The following is a 17,742-nucleotide window of genomic DNA, read 5'->3' as shown; positions in this document are numbered from 1 at the left end:
GGTCGCACACAGACTTTTATGGTCACACAAGGTGCCACCGGTGGATTCAAAATGAGTAGCCTAACAATTATTTTACATGGCCCCAGTTGCATTTGCAAACAAATTAATTGTATGTATGAAATCAATACTATGTAACATGGGGTGACAGTTCTTAATTGACAGTGAGCAGTTAGCAAAGTAACCATAGATGAGAATTGACAATGGCTTACTATTAGGCATACATCCATACAAAACAAAGGTCATTTCTCTAGAACGTTCCAATTTCCATGTCAGCCTTCTTCTCCTTTTATTTATTTATTTATTTATTTACCTTTATTTAACCAGGTAGGCAAGTTGAGAACAAGTTCTCATTTACAATTGCGACCTGGCCAAGATAAAGCAAAGCAGTTCGACAGATAAAACGACACAGAGTTACACATGGAGTAAAAACAAACATACAGTCAATAATGCAGTATAAACAAGTCTATATACAATGTGAGCAAATGAGGTGAGAAGGGAGGTAAAGGCAAAAAAGGCCATGATGGCAAAGTAAATACAATATAGCAAGTAAAATACTGGAATGGTAGTTTTGCAATGGAAGAATGTGCAAAGTAGAAATAAAAATAATGGGGTGCAAAGGAGCAAAATAAATAAATTAATTAAAATTAAATACAGTTGGGAAAGAGGTAGTTGTTTGGGCTAAATTATAGGTGGGCTATGTACAGGTGCAGTAATCTGTGAGCTGCTCTGACAGTTGGTGCTTAAAGCTAGTGAGGGAGATAAGTGTTTCCAGTTTCAGAGATTTTTGTAGTTCGTTCCAGTCATTGGCAGCAGAGAACTGGAAGGAGAGGCGGCCAAAGAAATAATTGGTTTTGGGGGTGACTAGAGAGATATACCTGCTGGAACGTGTGCTACAGGTGGGAGATGCTATGGTGACCAGCGAGCTGAGATAAGGGGGGACTTTACCTAGCAGGGTCTTGTAGATGACATGGAGCCAGTGGGTTTGGCGACGAGTATGAAGCGAGGGCCAGCCAACGAGAGCGTACAGGTCACAATGGTGGGTAGTATATGGGGCTTTGGTGATAAAACGGATTGCACTGTGATAGACTGCATCCAAGTTGTTGAGTAGGGTATTGGAGGCTATTTTGTAAATGACATCGCCAAAGTCGAGGATTGGTAGGATGGTCAGTTTTACAAGGGTATGTTTGGCAGCATGAGTGAAGGATGCTTTGTTGCGAAATAGGAAGCCAATTCTAGATTTAACTTTGGATTGGAGATGTTTGATATGGGTCTGGAAGGAGAGTTTACAGTCTAACCAGACACCTAAGTATTTGTAGTTGTCCACGTATTCTAAGTCAGAGCCGTCCAGAGTAGTGATGTTGGACAGGCGGGTAGGTGCAGGTAGCGATCGGTTGAAGAGCATGCATTTAGTTTTACTTGTATTTAAGAGCAATTGGAGGCCACGGAAGGAGAGTTGTATGGCATTGAAGCTTGCCTGGAGGGTTGTTAACACAGTGTCCAAAGAAGGGCCGGAAGTATACAGAATGGTGTCGTCTGCGTAGAGGTGGATCAGGGACTCACCAGCAGCAAGAGCGACCTCATTGATGTATACAGAGAAGAGAGTCGGTCCAAGAATTGAACCCTGTGGCACCCCCATAGAGACTGCCAGAGGTCCGGACAGCAGACCCTCCGATTTGACACACTGAACTCTATCAGAGAAGTAGTTGGTGAACCAGGCGAGGCAATCATTTGAGAAACCAAGGCTGTCGAGTCTGGAATCGAGTCGAAAGCCTTGGCCAGATCAATGAATACGGCTGCACAGTACTGTTTCTTATCGATGGCGGTTAAGATATCGTTTAGGACCTTGAGCGTGGCTGAGGTGCACCCATGACCAGCTCTGAAACCAGATTGCATAGCAGAGAAGGTATGGTGAGATTCGAAATGGTCGGTAATCTGTTTGTTGACTTGGCTTTCGAAGACCTTAGAAAGGCACGGTAGGATAGATATAGGTCTGTAGCAGTTTGGGTCAAGAGTGTCCCCCCCTTTGAAGAGGGGGATGACCGCAGCTGCTTTCCAATCTTTGGGAATCTCAGACGACACGAAAGAGAGGTTGAACAGGCTAGTAATAGGGGTGGCAACAATTTCGGCAGATAATTTTAGAAAGAAAGGGTCCAGATTGTCTAGCCCGGCTGATTTGTAGGGGTCCAGATTTTGCAGCTCTTTCAGAACATCAGCTGAATGGATTTGGGAGAAGGAGAAATGGGGAAGGCTTGGGCGAGTTGCTGTTGGGGGTGCAGTGCTGTTGTCCGGGGTAGGAGTAGCCAGGTGGAAAACATGGCCAGCCGTAGAAAAATGCTTATTGAAATTCTCAATTATGGTGGATTTATCAGTGGTGACAGTGTTTCCTATCTTCAGTGCAGTGGGCAGCTGGGAGGAGGTGTTCTTATTCTCCATGGACTTTACAGTGTCCCAGAACTTTTTTGAGTTAGTGTTGCAGGAAGCAAATTTCTGCTTGAAAAAGCTAGCCTTGGCTTTTCTAACTGCCTGTGTATAATGGTTTCTAGCTTCCCTGAACAGCTTTTAAATTGTATTTATTTTTTCAAGTAGGATACATAGATTAACTAAATGTGAATTGCACAGAATACTTCTTTTTTTTAAGTATCTTTTATAATCAGCGCTGAATGATGTATGACATGGCTTACATAAATGACAGTAATGTTCTCTCCATAATCATTGTTCACTTAAACAGTTACTCTCTCTCAACAGTGAGGAGCCTAGACGAGAAAAAGGAGGCAGATGCTGACGGCTTGCCTCATCTCTTCTGCTGCGCTGCTTTCCAGGACACACAAGAGAGATGCTGCATAACAAGTCACCAGGAAGATAGAAGACAGAGTGTTTTACCCCTCATCCAAAAGTGGGGAGCCTACTGGCTAAGAAGGAGGCACATAGCTGGAGTCTTGCCTCATCTCTACTGATTCTTCCCAGGACACACAGGAGATGTAGTGTCACTAAGAAGGCTGCAGTTGACATGGACCATATGCTGAATCCCAAAACAATGGAGTATTTTAAAATGGTTATCTTCATTTTAAGCTACTTCTCTACTGATCTGAAGCTCCTGTGAAAGAGTGGGCCCATGCCATGCTGAGGAGACAGAGAACTGACACTCTTCTAACCCTTTTGCTGTGGTTTCTCTTCTTCATCGCCATGACAATGAAACAGGCATATGGAAAATCCATGTGCAGTAAAGAACTTCCCCGAATTGTGCGAAAATGCATTGAGGAAGTTCACAAGATGGTATCAAGATGTTTTCATTTTTTACTCCACTTGTTTTTCATATTACCTCAAACACTGAGTTTACTAAACATTAGGAACACCTTTCAAATATTGAGTTGCACCCCCTTTTCCCCTCAGAACAGACTCAATTCGTCGGGGCAGGGACTCTACAAGGTGTTCAAAGCATTTCACAGGGATGCCAGCCCATGTTGATTCCAATGCTTCCCACAGTTGTGTCAAGTTGGCTGGATGTCCTTTTGGTGGTGGCCCATTTTTGATACACACGGGAAACTGTTGAGTGTGAAAAACCCAGCAGCATTGCAAGTTTTGACACACTCAAACCGGTGCGCCTGGCACCGACTACCACGATTGAAGTGTATTTAACAAGTGACATCAATAACGAATCATAGACTGACCAGGTGAACCCAGGTGAAAGCGCAGGTGTTCCTAATGTTGTGTACACTCAGTCTATGATGGAATACAATTCAACACACTGTAGAATCAACATCAGCACACAATTACATTACTTTTTGACTGTTTGTTTTTATGTTTACATGATCTGTGTTGTAGCCTGTTATTTTCTCTCTTACCAGGAATCATTTGATTGCAGACTGTACACCCCAACTTTGGCTGATTATCAGGTATGTGGTTTATTTGTGTTATTTCTGCATTAATAACACAGTCGCTAGGAAAAGTCTCTACACCCGTTGCACAGCCTTCACATTACGCTGCCCTAAAATGAAATAAAAATATGTATTTTTCCTACCGATCTAAAAAAACATTTTATAGGAAATGTTCCAAATTATTACAAAATAGGAAATTAAAATGTCTTCATTGATCAAATCAAATCAAATGTATTTATATAGCCCTTCGTACATCAGCTGATATCTCAAAGTGCTGTACAGAAACCCAGCCTAAAACCCCAAACAGCAAGCAATGCAGGTGTTGAAGCACGTTGGCTAGGAAAAACTCCCTAGAAAGGCCAAAACCTAGGAAGAAACCTAGAGAGGAACCAGGCTATGAGTGGTGGCCAGTCCTCTTGTGGCTGTGCCGGGGGGAGATTATAACAGAATATGGCCAAGATGTTCAAATGTTCATAAATGACCAGCATGGTCAAATAATAGGTCTGGGACAGGTAGCACGTCCGGTGAACAGGTCAGGATTCCATAGCCGCAGGCAGAACAGTTGAAACTGGAGCAACAGCACGGCCAGGTGGCCTGGGGACAGCAAGGAGTCATCATGCCAGGTAGTCCTGAGACATGGTCCTAGGGCTCAGGTCCTCCGAGAGAGAGAAAGAAAGAGAGAATTAGAGAGAGCATACTTAAATTCACACAGGACACCGGATAAGACAGGAGAAGTACTCCAGATATAACTGACTGACCCTAGCCCCCCGACACATAAACTAATGCAGCATAAATACTGGAGGCTGAGACAGGAGGGGTCAGGAGACACTGTGGCCCCATCCGATGATACCCCCGGACAGGGCTAAACAGGAAGGATATAACTCCACCCACTTTGCCAAAGCACAGCCCCCACACCACTAGAGGGATATCTTCAACCACCAACTTACCATCCTGAGACAAGGCCGAGTATAGCCCACAAAGATCTCCGCCACGGCACAACCCAAGGGGGGGACGCCAACCCAGACAGGAAGATCACATCAGTGACTCAACCCACTCAAGTGACTCACCCCTCCTAGGAACAGCATGAAAGAGCACCAGTAAGCCAGTGACTCAGCCCCTGTAGTAGGGTTAGAGGCAGAGAATCCCAGTGGAAAGAGGGGAACCGGCCAGGCAGAGACAGCAAGGGCGGTTCGTTGCTCCAGAGCCTTTCCGTTCACCTTCATGCTCCTGGGCCAGACTACACTCAATCATATGACCCACTGAAGAGATGAGTCTTCAGTAAAGACTTAAAGGTTGAGACCGAGTTTGCGTCTCTGACATGGGTAGGCAGACCGTTCCATAAAAATGGAGCTCTATAGGAGAAAGCCCTGCCTCCAGCTGTTTGCTTAGAAATTCTAGGGACAATTAGGAGGCCTGCGTCTTGTGACCGTAGCGTACTTGTAGGTATGTACGGCAGGACCAAATCAGAGAGATAGGTAGGAGCAAGCCCATGTAATGCTTTGTAGGTTAGCAGTAAAACCTTGAAATCAGCCCTTGCTTTGACAGGAAGCCAGTGTAGAGAGGCTAGCACTGGAGTAATATGATCACATTTTTGGGTTCTAGTCAGGATTCTAGCAGCCGTATTTAGCACCAACTGAAGTTTATTTAGTGCTTTATCCGGGTAGCCGGAAAGTAGAGCATTGCAGTAGTCTAACCTAGAAGTGACAAAAGCATGGATTAATTTTTCTGCATAATTTTTGGACAGAAAGTTTCTGATTTTTGCAATGTTACGTAGATGGAAAAAAGCTGTCCTTGAAATGGTCTTGATATGTTCTTCAAAAGAGAGATCAGGGTCCAGAGTAACGCCAAGGTCCTTCACAGTTTTATTTGAGATGACTGTACAACCATTAAGATTAATTGTCAGATTCAACAGAAGATCTCTTTGTTTCTTGGGACCTAGAACAAGCATCTCTGTTTTGTCCGAGTTTAAAAGTAGAATGTTTGCAGCCATCCACTTCCTTATGTCTGAAACACATGCTTCTAGCAAGCAAGGGCAATTTTGGGGCTTCACCATGTTTCATTGAAATGTACAGCTGTGTGTCATCCGCATAGCAGTGAAAGTTAACATTATGTTTTCAAATAACATCCCCAAGAGGTAAAATATATAGTGAAAACAATAGTGGCCCCAAAACGGAACCTTGAGGAACACCGAAATTTACAGTTGATTTGTCAGAGGACAAACCATTCACGGAGACAAACTGATATATTTCCGACAGATAAGATCTAAACCAGGCCAGAACTTGTCCGTGTAGACCAATTTGGGTTTCCAATCTCTCCAAAAGAATGTGGTGATCGATGGTATCAAAAGCAGCACTAAGGTCTAGGAGCACGAGGACAGATGCAGAGCCTCGGTCCGATGCCATTAAAATGTCATTTACCACCTTCACAAGTGCCGTCTCAGTGCTATGATGGGGTCTAAAACCAGACTGAAGCATTTCGTATACATTGTTTGTCTTCAGGAAGGCAGTAAGTTGCTGCGCAACAGCCTTTTCTAACATTTTTGAGAGGAATGGAAGATTTGATATAGGCCGATAGTTTTTTATATTTTCTGGGTCAAGGTTTGTCTTTTTCAAGAGAGGCTTTATTACTGCCACTTTTAGTGAGTTTGGTACACATCCGGTGGATAGAGAGCCGTTTATTATGTTCAACATAGGAGGGCCAAGCACAGGAAGCAGCTCTTTCAGTAGTTTAGTTGGAATAGGGTCCAGTATGCAGCTTGAAGGTTTAGAGGCCATGATTATTTTCATCATTGTGTCAAGAGATATAGTACTAAAACACTTGAGTGTCTCTCTTGATCCTAGGTCCTGGTAGAGTTGTGCAGACTCAGGACAATTGAGCTTTGAAGGAATACGCAGATTTAAAGAGGAGTCCGTAATTTGCTTTCTAATAATCTTAATCTTTTCCTCAAAGAAGTTCATGAATTTATCACTGCTAAAGTGAAAGTCATCCTCTCTTGGGGAATGCTGCTTTTTAGTTAGCTTTGCTACAGTATTAAAAAGGAATTTCGGATTGTTCTTATTTTCCTCAATTAAGTTAGAAAAATAGGATGATCGAGCAGCAGTAAGGGCTCTACGGTACTGCACGGTACTGTCTTTCCAAGCTAGTCGGAAGACTTCCAGTTTGGTGTGGCGCCATTTCCGTTCCAATTTTCTGGAAGCTTGCTTCAGAGCTCGGGTATTTTCTGTGTACCAGGGAGCTAGTTTCTTATGAGAAATGTTTTTAGTTTTTAGGGGTGCAACTGCATCTAGGGTATTGCGCAAGGTTAAATTGAGTTCCTCAGTTAGGTGGTTAACTGATTTTTGTCCTCTGGCGTCCTTGGGTAGACAGAGGGAATCTGGAAGGACATCAAGGAATCTTTGTGTTGTCTGTGAATTTATAGCACGACTTTTGATGTTCCTTGGTTGGGGTCTGAGCAGATTATTTGTTGCAATTGCAAACGTAATAAAATAGTGCTCTGATAGTCCAGGATTATGAGGAAAAACATTAAGATCCACAACATTTATTCCATGGGACAAAACTAGGTCTAGCGTATGACTGTGACAGTGAGTGGGTCCAGAGACATGTTGGACAAAACCCACTGAGTCGATGATGGCTCCGAAAGCCTTTTGGAGTGGGTCTGTGGACTTTTCCATGTGAATATTAAAGTCACCAAAGATTAGAATATTATCTGCTATGACTACAAGGTCCGATAGGAATTCAGGGAACTCAGTGAGGAACGCTGTATATGGCCCAGGAGGCCTGTAAACAGTAGCTATAAAAAGTGATTGAGCAGGCTGCATAGATTTCATGACTAGAAGCTCAAAAGACGAAAACGTAATTTTTTTTTTGTAAATTGAAATTTGCTATCGTAAATGTTAGCAACACCTCCGCCTTTGCGGGATGCACAGGGGATATGTTCACTAGTGTAGCCAGGAGGTGAGGCCTCATTTAACACAGTAAATTCATCAGGCTTAAGCCATGTTTCAGTCAGGCCAATCACATCAAGATTATGGTCAGTGATTAGTTCATTGACTATAATTGCCTTTGAAGTAAGGGATCTAACATTAAGTAGCCCTATTTTGAGATGTGAGGTATCATGATCTCTTTCAATAATGACAGGAATGGAGGTGGTCTTTATCCTAGTGAGATTGCTAAGGCGAACACCGCCATGTTTAGTTTTGCCCAACCTAGGTCGAGGCACAGACACGGTCTCAATGGTGATAGCTGAGCTGACTACACTGACTGTGCTAGTGGCAGACTCCACTATGCTGGCAGGCTGGCTAACAGCCTGCTGCCTGGCCTGCACCCTATTTCATTGTGGAGCTAGAGGAGTTAGAGCCCTGTCTATGTTGGTAGATAAGATGAGAGCACCCCTCCAGCTAGAATGGAGTCCGTCACTCCTCAGCAGGTCAGGCTTGGTCCTGTTTGTGGGTGAGTCCCAGAAAGAGGGCCAATTATCTACAAATTCTAACTTTTGGGAGGGGCAGAAAACAGTTTTCAACCAGCGATTGAGTTGTGAGACTCTGCTGTAGAGCTCATCACTCCCCCTAACTGGGAGGGGGCCAGAGACAATTACTCGATGCCGACACATCTTTCTAGCTGATTTACACGCAGAAGCTATGTTGCGCTTGGTGATCTCTGACTGTTTCATCCTAACATCGTTGGTGCCGACGTGGATAACAATATCTCTATACTCTCTACACTCGCCAGTTTTAGCTTTAGCCAGCACCATCTTCAGATTAGCCTTAACGTCGGTAGCCCTGCCCCCTGGTAAACAGTGTATGATCGCTGGATGATTCGTTTTAAGTCTAATACTGCGGGTAATGGAGTCGCCAATGACTAGAGTTTTCAATTTGTCAGAGCTAATGGTGGGAAGCTTCGGCGTCTCAGACCCCGTAACGAGAGGAGTAGAGACCAGAGAAGACTCGGCCTCTGACTCCGACTCGCTGCTTAATGGGGAAAACCGGTTGAAAGTTTCTGTCGGCTGAATGAGCGACACCGGTTGAGCGTTCCTACAGCATTTCCTTCCAGAAACCGTGAGAAAGTTGTCTGGCTGTGGGGACTGTGCCAGGGGATTTATACTACTATCTGTACTTACTGGTGGCACAGACGCTGTTTCATCCTTTCCTACACTGAAATTACCCTTGCCTAACGATTGCGTCTGAAGCTGGGCTTGTAGCACAGCTATCCTCGCCGTAAGGCAAGTACAGCGACTGCAATTAGAAGGCATCATGTTAATGTTACTACTTAGCTTCGGCTGTTGGAGGTCCTGACGAATCGTGTCGAGATAAAGCATCCGGAGTGAAAAAGTTGAGGAAAAAAATATATATATATATAAACGGTAATTAAAAAGTAAAAACCGTAAAGTTGTCAGGTAGCAAAATAGGTTGGCAACAAAACGCACAGCAACTCGAAAACAAGTCTGCATGACCAAGTGAAAAGACAGAAGGCTGTGTTAAAGAATGTTAATGCCGAAGACACACCAGAAGGGCTTTCCGGTGGGGATTGAGCAATTTTGACAAAGTATTCACACCTTCATACCCTTGACTTTTTCCACATCCTGTCTTGATTCAATAACTATTCAACCATAAGCCTAAATAAGTTCAGGATTAATAATTTTCTTTACAAGTTGCATGGATGATTTTTGAATGACTACCTCATCTCTGTACCCCACATATACAATTATCTGTAAGGTCCATCAGTCAAGCAGTGAAATTCCAACACAGGATCAACCACAAAGACCAGGGAGGTTTTCCAATGCCTCGCAATGAAGGGCACCTATTGGTAGATGGGTATAAATAAGCGGAGCATGAAGTTATTAATTACACTTAGGATGTTGTCCTTCCTAACTCAGTTGCCGGAGAGGAAGGAAAACGCTAAGGAATTTCACCATGAGGCCAATTCTGACTTTAAAACAGTCACAGAGTTTAATGGCTGTGAAAACTGAAGATTGATCAATAACATTGTAGTTACTCCACAATACTGTTATGTACGCCTCTTGGAGGATGGAACGCAACACCCTGCAACATCTCAACTCCCTGTGGAGTGAAAAAAAGTATGTGATCGTAGGTGCGGGGAAGTACGACAGAGCCAGAGAAAAATACAGTTTACAGGGATTTTATTATTCCTTAACACGGTAAGAGGGGAAAAGGGTCTGGACGGAACCAAAGCAAAGAAAGTACAAATGAAAAGGAGTCCCCTCTCCTACCCTACCTGCCTTCCCACTACTTACCTAATCTTTAGCACTACCTGGCACGCTAACCAAAATACAGGGGTTGGTCCGCCCAGGTCTTGCAAGGGATGTGTAGACTGTGCAAGGGATGTGAAGACTGTGCAAGGGATGTGAAGACTGTGCAAGGGACGTGTAGACTCACTAGGCATTGTATTTGACCAAATTTTGGAGACATACAGTACCAGTCAAAGTTTGGACACACCTACTCATTCCAGGGTTTTTCTTTATTTTTAAGATTTTCTATATTGTAGAATAATAGTGAAGACATCAAAACTACTTCATGAGGTAGTGACCTGGAATTGCTTTACCAACATTCTTGAAGGAGTTCCCACATATGCTGAGGACTTTTTGGCTGCTTTTCCTTCACTCCGCAGTCCAACTCATCCCAAACCATCTCAATTGGGTTGAGGTCGGGTGATTGTGGAGGCCAGGTCATATGATGCAGCACTCCATCACTCTCCTTCTTGGTCAAATAGCCCTTACACAGCCTGGAGGTGTGTTTTGGGTCACTGTCCTCTTGAAAAACAAATGATAGTCCCACTAAGCGCAAACCAGGTGGAATGGCATATTGCTGCAGAATGCTGCGGTAGCCATGCTGGTTAAGTGTGCCTTGAATTCTAAATAAATCAACTACAGTGTCACCAGCAAAGCACCCCCACACCATCACACCTCATCCTCCATGCTTCATGGTGGGAACCACACATGTGCCTTGTTAAAGTTTAATTGGGGGAATATCTTTCCTTCTTAATGTGTTTTAGCTAATCAGTTGCGTTGTGACAAGGTAGGGTTGGTATACAGAAGATAGCCCTATTTGGTAAAAGACATAGTCCATATTATTGAAAGAACAGCTAAAATAAGCAAAGAGACCGATAGTCCATCATTTTCTTTCTTTCTTTTTAATTTCACCTTTATTTAACCGGGTAGGCCAGTTGAGGACAAGTTCTCGTTTACAACTGTGACCTGGCCAAGATAAAGCAAAGCAGTGCGACACAAACAACAACACAGAGTTACACATGGAATAAACAAACATACAGTCAATAACACAATAGAAAAGTCTATATACATTGTGTGCAAATGAGGTAAGATTAGGGAGGTAAGGCAATAAATAGGCCGTAGTGGCGAAGTAATTACAATTTAGCAATTAAACACTGGAGTGATAGATGTGCAGAAGATGAATGTGCAAGTTTTGTTTGGTGAGTTTCGATTTATTAAAATATGTGGAACTCTACGCACGCTGCGCCTTGGTCCATTCATTACAGTGATCGTGACACACTATTATTCCACAATGTAGAAAATAGAACAAATAAAGAAAAGCCCTTGAATGAGTAGGTGTGTCAAACTTTTGGCTGGTACTGTATAATAAATGACACTCATTGCGCTGAAGGTTAGACAGTTAGACACAATATTGAACTATAATTGTTGGATTGTATCATCCTGAGTTAACTGAGTTGTTTTGAGGCGTCCATGCTCCGGCCTGATTATTTATTTTTGAAATGTATATAATGGGATTATAACTCAAAGCATTTTACATGACATGAATGTAACTCTCCTCTCTCATCACCAATGAAAGAGACATCTGGATCTGTTATATCTGTTCTGGAGGTTCTCATTGCTACAAAACCCTCTTCACCCCCCATCGTGTTGTGTGACTTTCTTACAGATGTTTTACATCCATTGTTTGAGTTTAATTATATCCCCTACTCTCTTCAGCAGAAGTGCCCCACGTCCACACTCATATGCTTTGAAAAAGAAGTGAATGTCCTGGTGTTAGAATCTGGGAATAAGTCCTCACCCATATACAAGCCAAAACTATCCATCCGGCTGAAGTCCTTGATCAAACAGGTAAGCCAATCAGTGTGAGGGAGACACAGGCCAGCTGCATTTGAGGTACATTGGGATGTTTTTGACTCTACCTTGTCCTTTGGCTGTCTTAGTACACTTTAATTCCAGCTATAGAGCTGTTTGTTGTCTTGGTGAAAATGATGAGAGTCTGAATAGCTGATTTGGACTCCTGCGTTACTGTTTGCTTGTACTATTGTTATTCTCAGAAAGTTCTAACACATTTGTTTAAAATTTTCCATCTGTGTTTATAAGAGAAACATAAGGTTCATGTCTCCATTGACTGATAGCATGTTGTGCTCATTACTCAGACATTGTTATTTTAAGATACAAACCATCTCAATGGAATAGTTTAGAAATCCCAGCACTACTAAGGCTGCTTTTACACAGGCAGCCCAATTCTGATATTTTGGACATTATTGATGAGAACAATTAGCACTGTGATTCAAACCGGCAACCGTCCGGTTGCTGGCCCCCTTCTCTAATATACTGTGTATAGTGATCAACTGAAATTCCAAACTTTGAACAAGCATATCACCTGCCCCGTTTGAGCTACAGTCAATGTCAATTTGTACATACATGGACATTTGTTTCCCATAAGGACCTATAAACTCTGCCCATTAGATTTTCCGCAAATGATACTTTTTTATCCCCCACTATAAATATTTTTTAAATAAAATGCTGCTACTCTTCCTTCCTATATGATTTGATGACACTAAATAACCGCCTGGTCTTTTGTCACGAAACTTTGCACAATGATAGAAAGTCACTCCAAGGTCACTCCGATTGACCACATGGTGGCTTGAATGTGAGTATGGTGTGCTTGGCCCCTGGAATTGCCACTTGCAGCTATATCTTTTTATAACTGATATTCCGATTTAGACAAAAAAGTCATGCATAACTTTAACGATCGTCGTAGGTGGAAGGAGAAGAGGACCAAGGTGCAGCGTGGTACGTGTTCATGATCTTTTTATTACACTGAACAGTGAAATCAAAATAACAAAAACGAAACAGTCCTGTCTGAGACAGAGACAGAAAACAACTACCCACAACTCAAGGGGGCGAAACCAGGCTGCCTAAGTATGGTTCTCAATCAGAGACAACGATTGACAGCTGCCTCTGATTGGGAATACCAGGCCAAACACATAGAACATAGAAACATAGAACAAAACATAGAATACAAACATCACACCCTGACCAAACTAAAAATAGAAACATACAAAGCAATCTACGGTCAGGGCGTGACAATAACACCACTTTGCAACAGCTCTGATTACATATCTGCCTGTTCAGTAAATGTATTTCAAATCGCATTCATTTTCATTATTGAAATTGAAATTGGAAACCTTGGTTAATTGTTAAAAACACAGACTTAAAATGTCATGGCTTGCGTTAGGCAAATTAACATAAATGTGCCTGCATTATAAATTCTCAACATAGTTTTTTTTTGCAAGTACTTGATAATAATTTAAGGTGAGTAACAGTGAAATAATAAAAAATCCCCTCGCAGCGTCTTACATGCCTACTGTAGAGACCGTTTGTGTAAGTGTAGATGATAGACAACAGTGGATTGATGTGAATATTTAACTCTCAATTCATTGACATTGACCATTATGTTACTATCAGTATAGTCTAGCGAGACTACTATCAGTATAACTGCCCCTCGTCTGCCCATACAAATAAATCCTGTTTTACAGCGCATTTGGAAAGTATTCAGACCCCTTGACTTTTTCCACATTTTGTTACGTTACAGCCTTATTATAAAATGGATTCAATGTTTTTTTTCTCTCATCAATCTACACACTAAGATCACATTCGACAAAGCCAAAACAGGTTTTTTAATTTTTTGCAAATTTATTCTGAATAAAAAACAGAATATCTTATTTACATAAGTATTCAGACCCTTTGCTATGAGACTCAAAATTGAGCTCAGGTGCATCCTGTTTCCATTGACCATCCTTGAGATGTTTCTACAACTTGACTGGAGTTCACCTGTGGTAAATTCAATTGATTGGACATGATTTGTAAAGGCGCACCTGTCTGTATAATGTCCCACAGTTGACAATGCATGTCAGAGCAAAAACCAAGCCACGAGGTTGAAGGAATTGTCTGTAGAGCCCCAAAACAGGATTGTGTCGAGTTTCATATTATAATTTTTTCACCCTTATTTAACCAGGTAGGCTAGTTGAGAACAAGTTCTCATTTACAACTACGACCTGGCCAAGATAAAGCATAGCAGTGTGAACAGATAACAACACAGAGTTACACATGAAGTAAACCATAAACAAGTAAATAACACAGTAGGAAAAAAAGAAAGAGTCTATAGACATTGTGTGCAAAAGGCATGAGAAGGTAGGCGAATAATTACAATTTAGCAGATTAACACTGGAGTGATAAATAATCAGATGGTCATGTGCAGGTAGAGATACTGGTGTGCAAAAGAGCAGAAAAGTAAATAAATAAAAACAGTATGGGGATGAGGTAGGTGAATTGGGTGGGCTATTTACCGATGGACTATGTATAGCTGCAGCGATCGGTTATCCCTTTACACTTGTGTGTATGGTAGTAGTTTTGGAATTGTTAGTTAGATTACTCGTTGGTTATTACTGCATTGTCGGAACTAGAAGCACAAGCATTTCGCTACACTTGCATTAACATCTGCTAACCATGTGTATGTGACAAATAACATTTGATTTGATTTGATTTGCTCAGATAGCAGATGTTTAAAGTTGGTGAGGGAGATAAGTCTCCAACTTCAGCGATTTTCTCAATTCGTTCCAGTCACAGGCAGCAGAGAACTGGAAGGAAAGGCAGCCAAATGAGGTGTCTGGGGAATCCGGGGAATGGTACCAAAACATTTCTGCAGATCCCAAAGAGAACAGTGGCCTCCATCATTCTTATATGGAAGTAGTTTGCAACCACCAAGACTCTTCCGAGAGCTGGGCGCTCGGCCAAACTGAGCAATCTGGAGAGAATTACTATAGTACTTGCATTAGTATAATATTAAAATAATGACTTCTCTGTCTCTTTCTTTTTCTCACTCGCTGTATCATAGAGCCTCTCTTTTTTGACTATGTTATGCATATGTTGTGAGTGTTTTCCTCTCTATATTGCAGAAAGAAGGTGCCAACTGTCCAGACTGTGAGGCCCACAGAGAAAGGACAGCAAAGGATTTCTTAACAACATTGCAAACAATTCTGGAGTGGATGAACGATCAGGGGTGTCGGAAGCCATCCAGCCATTGAGATGGACACATCCATAGACGGGGACATCCAAGGACTCACATACGTGCAGAAGGCTACCTGAACAATTGCTATATGTAGAAAATACTATACATGTAATGTACCAGACCACCGCTATCTTTCCCAGAGAGAGAAGCTGAGGATCGGCCGGGGACATCATCTCCTTCACTTAGAATAAAAGTCTGTCTGATCTATGTTGTACATTGATGCACAAATCACACACCAGTGTTTGAATACAGTGTGTCATATGTTGTGTAGATTACTTGAGATTAAGTTTATTTTAACATTTTTTTATTTGATTTTGAATTTTAGGACCCCTTTAGGTATCAAAATAAATATACAAATGTTTTGATAAAATATTGAATTTGGCCTTTACTACTATAGCCCATAGAAACGCATTGACTAATGCATTTATAAATGGCAAAACAATACAGTAAAAAAATAAGGTTTTGAAGTGTCTGTCCTATATCTAGGAGATATAAGAAAGCTCAGGAAATATTTTTGTATTTTACACATATTTAACCCTTTATTTTTGTTGGCACAAAACTACCTCCATACTTCCATTAATTTGTATGGGTTACCTTCAGACGAGTCTCGTAACACTTGTGGGGGTAGTACAGCAAAACTGAGGGCACCATCGCGTTCGTGAGAATCTCCCAAATCCATAGAGTGGTCATAGTTTGTAGGCCAAACTGTTCAGACGCTGTAGACGTTTTCTTGAAATGACAGAATTTTGTAGCTCGGCCATCTTTCAACACTGATGTGGAAGGCTGACATAGGCGGATACAGTGGATTGAGATGCAGCACATGCAAAAAACTGATATCTCTTAAACTGACGGATTTGGGTGGGAATATTTTAATATGTTGCTTAGATTGACACACGGTTGTGTCAAGGACTGTATTTTTGTGTTATTATGGTTAAAATGCATATTGATTTGCGCTAACCTGTGCATCTTGCTAATTTCTTAACCCATACACATTTGACCATTCTTGGATTGAAAAAAGGCCTCTGTGTTTACTTTTTACCCTCTCGTTTCATGGTCAATTGACATCCTCATCAAGTTGTCTATCCAGGTCTCTTTGGAATGAGAAATGATTTACCTGGGCAGTGTGTCTAGACATGTGTCTCGACTTGCTGTCATGTCTGTTCCGTAAACCTGTAATATTAGTTGTAGTTTTGATACACTTTTCAACATTAACAACACATAAACTGTAGTCAAATGTACTCAAATGTTAACCCATCAGAGTCTAAGCCCTGTCTGTCTAAGCCGGAGGAGGGGGAGTTCCACTAAGCTATATGGATTTGTTTTAAGAAGATCATACCAAGGATCATATAGCTATTTGATTAGGAATTTTAAGACCCCTTGAATTATGAAAAATATATATATAAAAAATGATTTGATGAAAGATTATTTTGGGCCTTACTGCTATTAGCCCATACAAACACATTGAATAACAGATTCACTACATGGGACAACAGATAGTCCCCAAAAAATATCACAAGTAAGTTTGTTCTGAAGTGTCTCTCCCATATCTGAGAGATTATAGGAGAGACAAGGGGTCTGAATACTTTCCGAATGAACTTTTTATACTTTATTCAGCCCTTCAATGGTTATTTGCAGTTCAGAAAAGGGTTCTTTCCTCTTTTAGTGATAATTAAAATATTTTGGGGTGTGGTTTGCTCAGAGCTCTTTTTGTCCAACCTTGAGTGAGTGTCATTTTCAGTCAATCTAATCTGGTGTGTCATGCCACAATGTAATATGACTATGACCAGTGAAGGTGTCTGGTGAAAGACTCCCATATGGCCTTATATGAATTAATAACTGTCTTCTACATCAGTTCTAAAAAAAAATCTCATCAGTGCGGCCCAGTCGTTTCAGAGCTTGCACACCTGATTCACACAATGACAACACCTATAGAACCTTAACAACATAATATAAGTAAAATCAAATAAAAACCTGTATGGTTTTTCATAATCTTCTACAAATTACTTTTAAGATTGAGGAAGGTTCTTTATAGAACAATTTTCCATAAATGTTATATAAAGAACCATTAAAAAAGGGTTCTATATAGCACCAAAAAGGCTTGTAACTATAGTGGAACCCTTTTTTGGTGCAATATAGAACCTTTTATTAATGTGTTTTTTTTATAGAACGGATAGGTGAGAATTGTCTGTTAATTGAATGATTAGAATATTCCGCCCTGAAACATATAATTGTATGGAATTGGTTTGAATGTATGAAATCATAATCAATAAATGTGTAGTCCTAGTCAGAATTAGGGTAAAACAATATGTCTTTATAGTATTTTAAACACAGACTGTCTGAGCTTGGTGCCGACCTGACTAGAGATTTGGGAGAGAACGGGGAGTACGTCTCAAAGTCACTATCTCTGTCGCCTGGGTAGTGAGACAGACAGTGTGTGCGTAGCAGGACATGTGTGTGTGTATGTGTGGGCGTGAGAAGTCAGTATAAAATGAATTGTTTTGTATTCTTGATTTTAGAACGTTCCCGTGAATAAACATTTAACTATTTTA

The 17,742-nt window shown here is 41.4% G+C and overlaps 1 protein-coding gene across 2 annotated transcripts in view; it reads left to right on the top strand.

Annotated features, from left to right (window-relative positions):
• il15l (interleukin 15, like) overlaps positions 1-17,742 on the top strand; it is a 31,701-nt gene extending 13,959 nt beyond the window's left edge. Inside the window, exons 2-5 of one of the 2 annotated variants that reach the window (XR_004203117.1) lie at positions 2,746-3,273; positions 3,846-3,893; positions 11,839-11,967; positions 15,081-17,742. Coding sequence is in view for 1 of the 2 variants with exons in the window: in XM_020502886.2 (XP_020358475.1) it covers positions 3,118-3,273; positions 3,846-3,893; positions 11,836-11,967; positions 15,081-15,209 (465 nt within the window). In the remaining variant the exon portion in view is untranslated. Of the gene's footprint in view, positions 1-2,745; positions 3,274-3,845; positions 3,894-11,835; positions 11,968-15,080 lie in introns of both variants that reach the window. The other variant, XM_020502886.2, reaches the window with a different exon arrangement.

This window comes from Oncorhynchus kisutch, linkage group LG15, assembly GCF_002021735.2.
Source record: "Oncorhynchus kisutch isolate 150728-3 linkage group LG15, Okis_V2, whole genome shotgun sequence".
In the NCBI taxonomy this organism is placed as follows: Eukaryota; Metazoa; Chordata; class Actinopteri; order Salmoniformes; family Salmonidae; genus Oncorhynchus; species Oncorhynchus kisutch.
Note: the sequence above shows the minus strand (reverse complement) of the source record. Positions and strands in the feature narration are given on the sequence as shown.